The 15,167-nt window shown below is 35.6% G+C and overlaps 1 protein-coding gene across 4 annotated transcripts in view; it reads right to left on the bottom strand.

Annotated features, from left to right (window-relative positions):
- Positions 1–15,167, bottom strand: part of SMC5 (structural maintenance of chromosomes 5) — a 96,828-nt gene that overhangs the window by 49,406 nt on the left and 32,255 nt on the right. For all 4 annotated transcript variants that reach the window (XM_003806365.7, XM_008952927.6, XM_034967602.4 and 1 more), the window contains 3 exons: positions 7,311–7,566; positions 5,349–5,503; positions 184–297 (listed from right to left, as the gene is read on the bottom strand). In XM_003806365.7, the coding sequence (XP_003806413.2) occupies positions 184–297; positions 5,349–5,503; positions 7,311–7,566 (525 nt within the window). The remainder of the gene's footprint in view (positions 1–183; positions 298–5,348; positions 5,504–7,310; positions 7,567–15,167) is intronic.

Genomic DNA, 15,167 nt, shown 5'->3' with positions numbered 1-15,167 from the left:
TAAAGCAAATCAATTGACCCACAATGCCATAAATAGGAAAGAAATTAGCAAAACAGAGTGATTTTGCATGAGAGTGAACTGGTGGTAAAATTAGCTATCACATTTTGCTCTAGTGAAGTTAAAACTTCAAGTGCTGAAAGTAAGTGTCAAGTGAATCAAAGTGTTGTGTTGGTTAGTACTTGCCTCTTTGAGGAAAACCTCCATATCTTCTTGACTTTCAAATACAAAGGCTCTTAAGTCATTTGATGGAATATGATTTTCAATATATTTGGCATTTTTATTATCTTTCATATTGATCTAAACAAACAAACAAAAAAAGGTCGAATTTCATGAAACCCAACTGATTATTAAAACATGTTTATATTAAAATTGGATTTAATTAGATTGTAATACTTGAGAAAAGAGAAGATTAAAAAAAAAGAACTTGGTACCAAAGAGTTATTTTAAAACATCTAATCCATTACCCAGAAACAATCAATACAGTACATGGTTAAACAAAGGCCAAGATTTGAACAGTGCATATTGATTTTGATACTATCTAAGAAATAACTTTAGTTCCTTTCTAGTCAACTCATTGAAAATATTTCAAACAGTCTTAGATTGTGACTTGAGTGTAAACATTTCTTATCTTTCCCCACACTTTTCATATTTTCTTAATCTTCAAGAGAACTTCGCAGATGGAATAACTAATAGGCACAAAAACACAAAGAACTTTAAAATTTATGAAACTAACGGGGGAAAAAAAAAAAAACCTTGCTATGGCTTATTTGTAACTATTACAGCCCTCAAGAGAAGCCTGAAGTTTGCAACATCAGAACATAATCTTATTGATCTATTTTTACTTTTCTCTTTTTTATTTTTTTGAGACAGTCATCTCTGTCACTGAGGCTGGAGTGCAATGGCACGATCTCAGCTCACTGCAACCTCTGCCTCCCGGGTTCAAGCAATTCCTGCGCCTCAGCCTCCCAAGTAGCTGGGACTACAGGCATCTGTCACCATGCCCAGCTAATTTTTGTATTTTTAGTAGAGACAGGGTTTAATCATGTTGGCCAGGCTGGTCTCGAACTCCTGACCTCAAGTGATCGGCTTGCCTTGGCCTCCCAAAGTGCTAGGATTATAAGCATGAGTCACTGCGCCCGACCTATTGATCTATTTTAAAAACATTAACTGGGCCAGGCGTGGTAGCACTGATAACCCCAACACTTTGGGAGGCCAAGATGAGAGGATAACACTGGAAGCCAGAAGTTTGAGACCAGCCCAGGAAACAAAGTGAGACCCTGTCTCTACAATAATAATAATAATAATAAAAAATTAGCCAGGTGTGATGGCTCTACCTGGGAGGCTGAGGTGGGAATATCGCTTAAGCCCAGGAGTTTGAGGTTACAGTGAGGTATGACGGTGACACTGCACTCCATCCTGGGTGACAGAGTGAAACTGTCTCTAAAAAGTAAAATAAAGTAAAAATATGAATTAGACAATTCTGCAAGTGAGGCTCAATGCTATGGAAGATACTAAGACAAGCTAGGGAAAAAGCTACTTCTGGAAGTACATAATCTGTTATTTATTGCAGATGAATAACTATGTTGAAAGTAGAGCATGATAAAACTCCCATTAAGAGAAGCGTATAAATATAAAAAGTACTATCTAGGGAATTTTAGAGATCGATTATTTCCAAAACATGGAAATCAGCTTTCTTGAAAAAATAATAAAGGGGAGGTATTTATGTACTATAATCTATTACAAAGCAAACTAGCTAAGAGCTTGGGCTCTGAGGTCAGACAGACGTCCTTTCAAATCATATGCTTGATCTTGCTCAAGTACTACCTAAATCTCAAAAGCTTTCATTACTTTCATCTGTAAGATGGACATAGTAAAACAGTTTATACCTCATAGAACTAAATGTGGATTAAGAGATAATATAATTAAAATAATAGTACAGTGCTTGTCGCATAAATGTTGGCCAATAGTGCTATTTTAAATTATAGAATACCATTCAGTATAGAAAAATGAGAAAACAGTTACACACAAAAATTAAAACCACATGAAAACCATCATCCAGGCATAAACACTATGAACAATCAGCCTATTGTTTCGCAATTTGAGGGAGGAGGTACTAAATTACTTTATTGGAAGAAATGATACAAATAAAAGAAAACGTATGTGGATGTATACGATAACTTATAGAAAGGGTAAAAGTAACCCCAAAATGACCACAGAAAGTCATCTTTTTAAAAAAAATATATAGATAAGCCAGTCTAGGACTTAGCTCTCATGATCACGTTCTCCCAGACTGTATTGTTTTTTTTTTTCTATTTTTTGAGACAGGGTCTCACTCTGTGTTGCCCAGGCTGAGTGCAGTGGTGTGATCACGGCTCACTGTAGCCTCGACCTCCCAGGCTCAAGCAATCCTCTCACCTCAGCCTCCTGAGTTGCCAGGACTACAGGTGCATGCCACCATGCCCAGCTAATTTTTATTTTTGTAGAGACAGGATCTCACTATGTTGCCTAGGTTGGTATCAAACTCTTGGACTCAAGTGGTCCTCCCACATCAGCCTCCCAAAATGCTGGAATTATAGGCATGAGCCAACGTGCCTGGCCCCAAGGTGTATTTGTTAGAAATATTCTGCCACGTCAGATTCCAAGGCCCCCAGCGTATATAAACTGGTTTACATGGCAATTCAATTCTTTGACGGATTTCACCTGCTCAGGAAGACTCAAGGAAGTCACAAAAGTAGGGTCACTGGCCAGTTTATGTGGTTCCAGTAGTGACTTATTTACACTTTTTCCCAAGTGTAATACACATTCACAGTTTGGAGGTTTCCCTGATATCCTTAAGGAAGATTTATTTATTTGTTTGTTTATTTATTTATTCTTATAAGATGGAGTCTCATCCTGTCACCCAGGCTGGTGTGCAGTGGCGTGATCTTGGGTAACTGCAAGCTCCACCTCCCGGGTTCAAGCAATTCTCCAGCCTCAGCCTCCCAGTAGCTGGGACTAGAGGCACATGCCACGATGCCCAGCTAATTTTTATATATATATATTTTTTTTCTTGAGACGGAGTCTAGCTCTGTCGCCAGGCTGGATTGTAGCAGTGTGATCTCAGCTCACTGCAACCTCCAACTCCTTGGCTCAAGCGATTCTCCTGCCTCAGCCTCCGAGTAGCTGGGATTATAGGCACGTGCCACCATGCCTAGCTAATTTTTATATTTTTAGTAGAGATGGGGTTTCACCATGTTGGCCAGGATGGTCTCGATCTTCTGACCTCGTTCCACCCCCTCAGTCTCTCAAAGTGCTGATTACAGGCATGAGCCACCGTGCCCAACCTATTTTTATATTTTCAGTAGAGACGAGGTTTCACCATGTTAGCCAGGCTGGTCTTGAACTCTTGATGTTAGGTGATCTGCCTACCTCGGCCTCCCAAAATGCTGGATTACAGGCGTGAGCCATGGTGCCCAACCCTTAAGGAAGATTTAGACATCTTGTTGGCTATGCAGGTTCCAGTTTCTTGGGATGTTCCCTCTGTTTGTGAGTTCAGTGAATAAAGTATTTGTTAAAGTCCTCCAAGAACTTCACAGTCATATCATCACAATCAAAGTAGCAAGATAGAGATAGGTAGATATAGGAGACGCAGCACTCTGTGATGATCTGGTGGTTGATGGCATCTTTCTGCTTTATGATTTTTTAAACAAAATTTTTCCATACATCCTATTCCATAACCTACTTTATGATTTACTAACATGTCATAAATTTATTTTTATATTAGTAAATAGAGACCTACAGCAACATTTTAAGGGCTGCATAATATTCCATTATAAAGATATAAAGTAACTTATTTAACCAATCAGCATCTTCATAAATTTTCTTTTTTTGCTCCACCATTTTGCTATCATAAACACTACTGTGGGGAGTTCATATGTAAATCTTTGTACACTTCTCCAATTCTAGATTGGAATTGTTAAAAATAAATCATAGAAACAGACTACTAAATGACCATTTATATGACTAAAATTTTAAGTTTGCATATTGCTCACTTGTGTATGATGGTAGGGGCATTTCAACTAGACCTAGAAAGGTGAGTAAACTGCGTGGAAGATGTGAATGTAGGAAGGTGGCAGGAAAGGTGAAAGGTTAGTCTGAAAAGGGTAAAAAAGCAGAATATATCTCTTTATCTCAAAGATTCGAATGCAATTTAAAATGGAAATATATGCCAGCTATTAATCTGACTTGGTGATATATGCTACTATTAGAAAACCAAATGACAAGAGGAGACAAATCTAATACAGTTCTGAAGTATTATTCTGACACTGGCATTTTAGTAAAAACGTTAACAATTACACCTGCATTATAACTTTTATAAGGGTCACAATATTTTTTCTTATACTTTCTTTCAATCCTCATCAGACTAATCAAAACAATGCATCTAAAATAGAAATTCTCTTCTTGATCTAGCAAAAATATTCTAATAACACATATGTGAATAAGAGAATGTTACGAATATTAACTTTGCTAATTTAAGATATGGTAAAAAATTGAAAACTATATAAAATGATTTTTAATAAAGTATAACACAAACATGAGTTACAGAGAATAGAATTTTTCACGAATCCTGAAAGGATGTCTTCTTTTCTAAAGAAAAAAAATTATCTAGCAAAAATAATCCTTATGTAATCTTAGGACAACTTTAAGTTTGCTCTAACATATCATTACCAAAGAATGTTAGTTTTTTACTCTTTCATCCTTTTATGTGCCCAAAACTTACTATTTTAAACAGTCTGGATGGCAAACATCTTAGTAAATCCATGGCCACACTTCACTAGACGATTTATTAAATATAGCTTCACCTAATCTTGATGACCCGCAATCATCAACAAAAGCTATCAAAATTTTATGATGTCAATAAAGTATTGGTTTCATTTTCAAAATCCTAAGAATGCCCGTTCTTTGTAGCAGGTGATTTTCTTGCCTATCCTCTTAGTTTTTTTCCTTTAATCAACCTATTTACAGCAGCATTCTACCTCTTCAGCAGGGTTTTAATCTAATCCCTGCTACAATCTAGTAACAAGCGACAAAAGGAACCAGCTAACCAAACTAATTTTCTACATGATTCTAGGTCAATAAGTTGCCAGTTTTATACCTCTTTCTAGAAAAAAGCACAGGTTTTATGACAGTTATTACCCTCATTGATCAGGGGACCTTTAAAAAGCTCATGTATAGATTCAGCAGTATGCCAGATGCCACAAGTCTGATAATGTAAAACCAGGGTAATATTGGGACTAAAATGTCTTAAAACAAAAATCTATGATTACAATAATAAAACCAATACTACCAAGATGAACAAAGTTTCTTACCGTGAGCATTATGGGCTCACAGACTCTTTGTTTAAATTTGTCTCTGTTATTTCTTAGCCATAAAACAGCATCATACGTGTCACGGAATCTCTGTCTTAGCTTATCTTCCTTCTGATTCATAAGATTGTCAAAACGTACAATATGATCGTCCACACCTAAAATTGTAAAACAAAACAAAGTCTTGTTTCTCTGAAAATTTTAATTAGTGAAATAATCTAATAATAACACAAAAGAATACCCTAGTTCTAAAGGTTACAAACACCACTCAGCAAGTAACTCCCATAGTGGAAAATATGTGACCTGAACAAATCTTTCTAAAATGTCCAAAAACCTGGGAAAACATAAGATCCTGAAACTATCAAATATAAAAAACAGGTAACCTACAAAAACAAACAAACAAAAAAACCCACAAGGAAAACACTAGATTTCCTATCAAAAGATAAACAGCAATAGGCCCTCAAAATTCTGGAAGAAAAATTAATATTTTCATTCTAGAATTGTATATACAACAAAACTAAAAAAGGGGGGGGATGATGAAATAAGAATATTTTAAAGGGTGCAAAGACTCTGAAGTTAATTCCTAAATATCTCTTCTTAGAAGGCTACCTGAAAATGTACTCCAACAAAATAAGGGCATGATGTAAGAAAATGAGACATGGAATTCAGGAATAGGTTTATAACACAGAAAAGGCACAAGAGAAATTACAAATGATAACCATGCAGGAGGCCTCAATAACAACCAGTTTAGATGGAAGGAGAAGGACAGAAGGCTATGGGACTCAAGAGAATGCCCGATAAGACAGCTTTTTTTTTTCCCTCTTCAATTTAAGAAAATGCTTAAGCAAATTAAAAAAAAAAATTAAAAGCTTTTTAAAAGCTATCAATCAAGTGAAATTTAATTATAATGCACAACTTGGTTCAGCTATGAGTAAGTTTAATAAACAATACTTAGTATTTCTAAACTTCTAGAATTAACCCATAAATAAAGCACATAAAACACTAAATGTTTTCGGCCTTGAAAATATAAAAACCGGAGTATAAATGAGAGAATTTAGAATGTGAGAAGGGAGGAAAGTAAAAAGCAAGGGTGCGAGGGAGTGCTATTCGTAGCTTATGAAGTGTGGATTGAAGCAATACTGACAATTGTTAAATGACCAAAAAAGGATATGTATATTATTTATAATAATAAAAATCATTATTAATAATCCCATTTGAAGAATTTATAATAGAGATGTTTTATAAGGTAAAATCTACATCTAGAGTAAATACAAAAAGATAATGTCTAAAGTTGATTAATCAAGCAATAGTGAAATAAGAATATGATATATATGGAAGGATTACTAGAAAAAATCTTCTTAAAGAGTTAAAAGTGCTTACTCTTGGTTGGCTTTGGAGGTAAAAAAGGAGTTGTGCCACCCTTCTATCCTTCTAGTTCTTCTTTTTTTTTTTTGTTAGCCATACACATCTAATACTTTGATAAACATAAAAAAAATTTTTTTTAACTGATCTTAGTCATATATATTGAGCAGACAGAATATAAAATCCCTATCCAAATAATACCACAGATCTATTCACATGGTCTACAAAAAAAGAAAACCAAAGATGAAATTGGACAAGTTTCAAGGAACTAAGCTAATAGAAGGTTACAAAGGCTAGAATAAAGAGCTTAAATTTGATATGAGTAATAGTGAGTGACTTTGTAAAGAAAATAAAGCTAGGCATTTATAGAGAATTAAATCAAGTGCCATAATCTGATAGAAGACAGTGGTCAGCTATAATGGCAAATTACAGTACACGACAGATATAGATAATTAAGGTACGAAGTTGGAAGAACTGAGTTGAGCTTCCTCAAGAAGGCAACTTGAACATTTTACAGAAATAATTACAGAAGCAGAAGAAAGTTCATCAACAGAGATGTATCTACATTTTATAAACATTTCATTCTAACTTTATGAAACTTACTCTTTTTCTCCTTCTCTAGAGTTTCCCTCTCTCTTCGCTTATCAATTATTTCGCCTTCACATAATGCCTTTTCATCCTGAATCCGTCTCAGATCATTTGTAATGGCATCAATCTGGGGCTGAAGATTCTCGCAGTTTTCCGTGGTCTTTAGTTCATTTTGCAAATCCTCTATCATTTTGCGGGTATTACCTATTCTCCTCTGTCGGTCAAGCTCTTCATTTTGCTTTACTATTAAAGCCTGCTGAAGTTCCTCAATCTAATAAAACAAAAGTAGGTTAGTACTTGAGACTGTTTTCCTCTTGGTTTATAAGACTTCCGTAGTAATATAGTTTTTAACATGCAAACAATCTAACATAGGTGTTTTCCTCACTAAAAGGTGTCCTGTGAGAATTAGACTAGCACATTACCAGTTCTACCAGACTACCTGTACCTTTGTTTTACACATTCACTAATATATCTCAAATACTTTAAGTGGTGCTCACTATATAATTAGCACTCATTAAATATTTCCTGAATAAACAAAATATTTTAAAAGCCCAACGGATTTCTAAATATTTACAGGAAGTACATACTATATGCCGTAAGACCAAAATTAAAACAGTCATGTGGCATATGTGATACAGTTTCCATAAATAATAAAAATGATAATAAAGATTACAAGTCACCCTATTACAGGTTGAATATCCCCAATCCAAAAATCCCAAATCCAAAATTCTCCAAAATCTGAAATTTTTTTAGTGCTGACATGACACCACAAATTACCCAGAACACATTATTTTTGCACTATATTAGTTGTATGTCAGTTTTTACTGTTAAGTATTTATGTGTGAGTAAGTATTTAAAAATGATTGTTTATGAGTAGCATATAAATAGAGAGTCAGGAATGATGGTGATGCCATCAACCACAGATCATCCACATGGGTGGCTGAGACAGCGACACCTTTATTTCCTGATGGTTCAACATACACAAACTTTGGTTCATACACAAAATTATTAAAAACATCATTTAAAATTACATTCAGGCTATGTGTATAAGGTGTATGTGAAATATAAATGAATTTTGTGTTTGGACTTGGGTTGTATTCTCAAGATACCTCATTATGTATATGCAAACATTCCAAAAATCTGAAAAACTCTGAAATCCAAACACTTCTGGTCCCAAATATTTTGGATAAGAGATACTCAACCTGTAATCTGAAACAGAAATAAACTATTTTCTTCCAATGGAAATATTTTGTACCAATACTTCAGACTAATATTGTGAGATTTTAATCATCAGTCTATATGCTTAGATTCCTTCACTTATATTCAGGGTAAATTACATTTTTATAACCAGCTATGTAACTTGCCACTTGATGTCAGTGAAATTTTTATCAAAACTATGGTCTACCTAAGACAGAGTAAAGATTTTCTTTAGGACACACACATATAAACAAATATACACTTATATGCCCAATTTACATTTTACAACTAGAATTTTGCATTAAAATAGATAAATTTAACACATCACATAATCTGTTTTAGCCAGCTTTATTTCCAAGTCAGATTTACTCCTCTCCTTCCTCATTATAAAAGTTATAATGCATTCATTACTGAAAATACAGAGACTTATAACAAATAAAAATAACTTATAATCTTAATGTCCTTAAACTTTTACCTTTTTTTTTTTTTTTTGAGACAGAGTCTCACTCTATCGCCCAGGCTGGAGTGCAGTGGTGCAATCTCGGTTCACTGCAACCTGGGTTCAAGTGATTCTTGTGCCTCAGCCTCCGAAGTAGCTGGGACCACAGGCGTGTGCCACCATGCCCGGTTAATTTTTGTATATTTAGTAGAACTGGGTTTTCACCATGTTGGCCAGGCTGGTCTCAAATTCCTGGCCTCAAGTGATCTGCCTGCCTCGGTAAACTTTTACGTTTTAATGCCTACTTATATCTGCCTGTAGAATATATATTCTTTTTACTAAATGGCATCACTAAAAATGCATTGAGAGCAGTTTCTCATTATCCCTCATGTCCTTGCAAAATAAATAAATAAATTTTAACATCTTGTGCATAATGTTCTCTGATATGGATATACCACATTTTATCCCATCTCCTGTTGAAATGCGGGTATTGATTTTTCCTTTCTAAAAATTTAGCTTTGGCAGTAACAAAATGCACATATCCCCAAATCCTCTCTCCTATAACCAAACATACAGAAGCAAGAGAAAATATATCTGAAAAAATTAAGATACATACATGTCACTGAACATTAACAATGTTCAATGGGCCTAAAAGCAGATAATAGGAAATTCAAGGGATTCAGGAAAATAAATGAGCATGTCACAGATGACAATATATAATTAAGAATCACTAAACACTAAAGATGATACAGAATTAAGATTCACTAACAAACAGAACCTCTGCAATCCCAGCAAAACAGGGATCACCAAACTACTGAAAATCACTGGCCTACCATATAAAGTTGTACCAAGAGAAGGTCTTTGATATTGACCTGAAAAACTGAAAAGCAGCCCAATGATCCCTTACCTTTCAATTAAGCTTTCTGAACACTAACTCATTTGTTACCTTCATCCAAGAAACTACCATGACTAATCACATTAGTCCTACTCTGACTAATATCCATGTTTAGCTCAGGTACAGTAAGTCTAAACCTCTTAAATCACCTACCTTCACTAGGATACTGTCTCCATACTGCTCTATATCTGCAATTTCTCTGAATGTTCCCTCTTCTTCTTCTTTTTTTTTTTTTTTGAGACAGGGTCTCGCTCTGTCACCTAGGCTGGAGTGCAGTGGTGCAATCTCAGCTCACTGCAAGCTCCGCCTCCTGGGTTCAAGCCATTCTCCTGCCTCAGCCTCCCGAGTAGCTGGGACTACAGGCGCCCGCCACCACGCCCGGCTAATTTTTTGTATTTTTTTTTAGTAGAGACAGGGTTTCACCGTGTTGGCTAGGATGGTCTCGATCTCCTGACCTCGTGATCCGCCCACCTTGGCCTCCCGAAGTGCTGGGATTACAGGCGTGAGCCACCGCGCCCCGCCTGAATGTTCCCTCTTCTTGTTCTAATGGAAACTTGGCTATTTCTGGAAGACACCTGTTCTCCCCAGAGCCCTCTCAAGTGGTGACCTTTTCCTGCCATAAACCATTATTTCAGGACATGGAGGTGGGGAGGGTATTCTCATTAATCCCCACTGTACTCCTTCCTCCTTTAATTGAGCCCCACTTTGGTTCCTCTGAAGATCTTGGGGTCAGACTTTGTCACTCATTACCCTTGTTGCTATGTTAACTACCTCCCTGAAAATCTTCCCCAACCTTATCCATTCAGGGATGACTGTGGCATCTGATTCACTGTCTTCCTCTCTCCATCATTATATCTGTCATCATGTGACTTAAACATATCTACAGAAAATCAATCTAACTCTTTGGCCTCTGTGTTCCCTTACTTCTTCAACTTCAATCATCTTTTCCTTAACCCTTCCTCAGCCACCTGTCTAGTGAACAGAGGAAGGTAGCTGAGGAGGGTTATGTTCTAGCTCATAAAGCCCCCCAAATCATACCACTTCTGAAAAACGTATTTCCATAATTCTATTCTTTGGTCACTATTTCCTTTTCTTCCATTTTACTTACTCTGGTATTCCTACTCTATCTTTTGACCCCCACAAGGTTGTGCAATCCATTAACCCCACTACCTTTTTACATTTCTTTCCTTAATCAGCTGAGGCTCCACAATGCAGCGCTATAACCACTCCCTTGGAAAGATCCCTTGACCTTTCTTCTTATGTCACACTGGCCAGGAAAAAGCCCAGTTCTAATTAAACCTATCGATATACCTTCTAACTATCTATATCTAAGCAACCGAACTAATGAAAGAAACCCTCAAAAACTGGTCTCACTTTAAATCTATGGCCACAAAACTTAAACAGGCACTCAAAACTACCAGATAAACCTATTACACTTCTTTAATAAACTTGTGTTATCTTTCTGAGATGAGTTCATACCTTTTGCTCATTCAATCCTTTATTGCTGCCTTCCTTCTACTCACTCAGCTAATGACCTTGCCTCATATTCATTCCATTAATAGAAGTTATAATTAGAGTACTCCCTCCTTCTCTTGCTTTTAAATCTATCACTTTACCTACATCCTTACTCATTCTGCTTTGCTTTGTAGAATGTAAGGAGACTCCATGTAGCTACCTAAATCTAACCCCTCCAAGGCTACTCCAGAGAAATGTTTCTCAAATTACACCTTAAGAAGGTGTAATTTTTCATGAAGGACCATTAAAAACAAAAATTCCAAGCCATCACAAGTCAACTTTTATTAATTACAATTAATTTACCAAAATTCTGGAACATTTTGGCAATTCCTTAAAAAACTGAACGCACACCAATGATATTCTACTCCTAGGAAATTATCCAAGAGAAATAAAAGCATACTTCCATACAAAAAGCAGTAGAAGAATATCTATGGCAGATCTACTGGCAGTAGCCCAAAACTAGAAATAGTCTAAATGTCTAATACCAGGTTAGTGAATAAACAAATTGTGTGATCTCAAGAAAAATGAAAAGAAAAATACAATAAACTGAATGAAAACAAAAATAGCACATATCAAAATTTGTGGGGCACAGCTAATGCAGTGATAACAGGAAAATGTATAACACCAAGTGTATACATAAGAGGAAAAGCATCAAATCAATAATCTATGATTCCACCTCAAGAACCTATAAAAAATGAGCCCATCTACATCAGGCAGAAGGAGAATCATAAAGATAAGAACAGACATCAATGAAACGGAAAACAGAGAGAAAAATCAATAAAACAAACAGCTGCCTCCTTGAAAAAAATCAATAAAATTAGCAAATCTTTGGCAAGATTAACTAAAAAAAGAGTAGGGGGGTGGGGGAGAGGGGGAATTGCCAGTATCAGGAATGAAATAGGGTTATCACTGCAGATTCTATACATATCAAAGGATAAGAGAATTTATGCATACATAAATTTGACAACTTGGACAAAAGGACCAATTCACCTAATATGAAATAGATTATTTGACTAGTCTAATAACTATTAAGGAAGTTGAAAACATAATTTTAAAACTCCCTCCAAGAAGAAATCTCTACAACCAGAGAGTTTCACTTGAGAATTACACAAAATGTTTAAAGTATACAAACATCAATTCTACACAATCTCTTTCAGAAAGTAGAAGAGGAAGGATCACTTCCCAATTCATTTTATGAAGCTAGTTATTATCCTAATACCAAAACTAGGCAGAGAATACAAGAAGACTACAAAACAGTATAACTCATGAATACAGACGCAAAAATCCTTTAACACAGAATTCGGCAATATGTAAAAAGAATTATACACTTATACACCACAACCAAGTGGGGTTTATTTGACGGATGCAAAATTGATTTGGTAGTCAAAAATCAATCAATATAATCCATCACTTACTAACCACCTAAAAACTTACACAATTATATCAATAGATGCAGAAAAGCATTTGACAAAATTGAGTATGTACTCAACATAAAAATTCCTAGAAACATAGGAATACATATAAGAATTTCCTGAATCTGACAGAGCATACATATTCTTTTAAAAACCTGCTATTATTACATACTGAATAATGAAAAACTGAATGCTTTCCTCCTAAAATCAAGAATAAGGTGAAGATTTCAGTGTTCACCACTCTTATTCAACAGAGTGCTGAAGTTGTAGCCAATGCAATAACGTAAGAAAAGTAAGTGCATACAAATCAGAAAGAAAGAAATAAAGCTGTCCCCATTTGTAGCTGACATGACTGCCTAGGTAGAAACTCCCAAAATATCTACCAAAGAAGAAAAAAAAGAAATTAAGTCAGAGGTATGAATCTAACAAAACACAAAGAGGACTTGTTGCTAAAACTACATAATGCTAACGAAAGAAATAAAAAATCTAAATAAATAGAGACAGACCATGTTCATAGACCAGAAGATTCAACATAGTAAAGATTTCAATTCTTCCCAAATGTTTAATGAAATTCCTATTAAAATCCCAGCAACATTTTTCTGTAGATATAGAAAAGATTTGGATGTCATCAGGAATGGTGAAGTAAGGAACTCCAGAAATCTTCTCCTCCATAAAAGTGATGAGAACACTGACAAAAATTGTCAAAATTTACACTTTCAGGACTCCGGAATTTAACCAAATGCTTGTAACAATCTGGGAAGCTGTTATTCAAGAAAAATGGCTGAATCTCAGTAAAAACAGCAAGCTCTGTAGAATTTTGAACTTGCTTCATTCCTAAACCCCTTGCTCCATTCATGTGGTATCCTTGAAAAGCAACAGCCCACAATCATAGTGAAAACCTGCAGTCTAGCAGCCACTGGAGAGATATGAACAGGTTTGGAGCTCTTTTATAAAGGCAAAAAAAAAAAAAATGCAATTACTTTTGCACCAACCTAATAAATCCTCATTCTCAGAGAAATGTCATTATCTGATCTACCCGGCAGTTTCCTGGGAAAACTTAGTTGTATAAGGCTTGTTTGTATTTGACCTGACTCACAGCTCACCACTGCAAAACAGCCTTTTCCTTGGATGCATTTGTCAAAAACAATCAGAAGCAATTGTTTAGCATCACAACTGCCTGAAGCAGATAACAGTTACAGCAAACAATAAGCTAACCAAAAATCTTAAAAGAAAAGGCTGGGGAATGAGCTTCTCCCCAAACCATATGAGGTTTTGGAAATTCCTGGGATTCTAGAAGGTCATGTGCATTAGCAGGACTGTGTGCATGCCCAGGGCTATGTACATGATCCAGAAAGACCTGAGAAGACCCTAAATTCTCATCTCTGTTTCACTTTGTGGTTGTGTGCAAATAGGAAGCGAAGGCTGAGACAGAGTTAACCAAAGTTTTCAACAATCTTAGGAGCATTTATTGAAGAAAAATGATTGAATCTCAGTAAAGTGTGAATACTGCCTGGCTGAATGATGAAGGCATGACCCAATATATACACAGAGATCCTCAACAAAGACTGGGAAACACATGGGTTCCAGGCATTTTAGGAAATACAGATTCAGTCATTAGCTAACCACTAAACTAACCTAGTAGTGACTTCAGTAGCCACATATGACCAAGAATAAGAACTTTACAGAACTAGGAAAGTCACTAAACAAACAAACACCAACAACATATTCAATGAAACAGCAACAACATCAAGCCCTGGGGAGGGGAATGGGACTGACTTCCAGAGTTGCTAGAGTATGTTACTTAAACTGTTCAGTTTCAACAAAAACTTGTAACACTTTCAAATAAAGGAAAAAGTATGGCCCATACTCAGGAAAAAAGCAGTCAACAGAAAAAGTACCTGAGGAAGTACAGAAATGGACTTATAAGACAAAGGGGCTTTAACCCTTTTTCTGTTTGCCCTGAGAATACTTGCTGGTGGTGCTTACTTTCACATTGAAACTCAGTCAGATTTGGTTAAGCCTCAGAGTGTGTTTATGTAAAATTAAATGAGTGCTGGCAGTGAGCACACGTACTTTTTTTCTAAATAGGAAAAGAATTAAAACAGCGATTTTAAATATGTTCAATGAACTAAAAGAAACCTCCCCTACAAGATATACTAAAAGGCATCTTTAAGGCTGAAATGAAAGGACCCTAGACAGTACTCTGAATCTACACAAATAAATCAAGAGAACCCGCAAAGGTAATTAAATAGATAAATGTAAAATATAACATAAATGTATTTTGTTGTTTATAACTTTTTTTCTTCCTATCCAATATAAAAGAACTATTGTGGTATAAACATATATATTTAGTCTTTGTCCTAGGTTCTTGGTACAGAATTCTTAAAACCCTTGGAATTTTCTGAGTGACAGGA

This window comes from Pan paniscus, chromosome 11 (assembly GCF_029289425.2).
Source record: "Pan paniscus chromosome 11, NHGRI_mPanPan1-v2.0_pri, whole genome shotgun sequence".
Taxonomy (NCBI): Eukaryota; Metazoa; Chordata; class Mammalia; order Primates; family Hominidae; genus Pan; species Pan paniscus.
The sequence above is the reverse complement of the archived record's forward strand: the minus strand, read 5'-3'. Positions and strand labels throughout refer to the sequence as shown.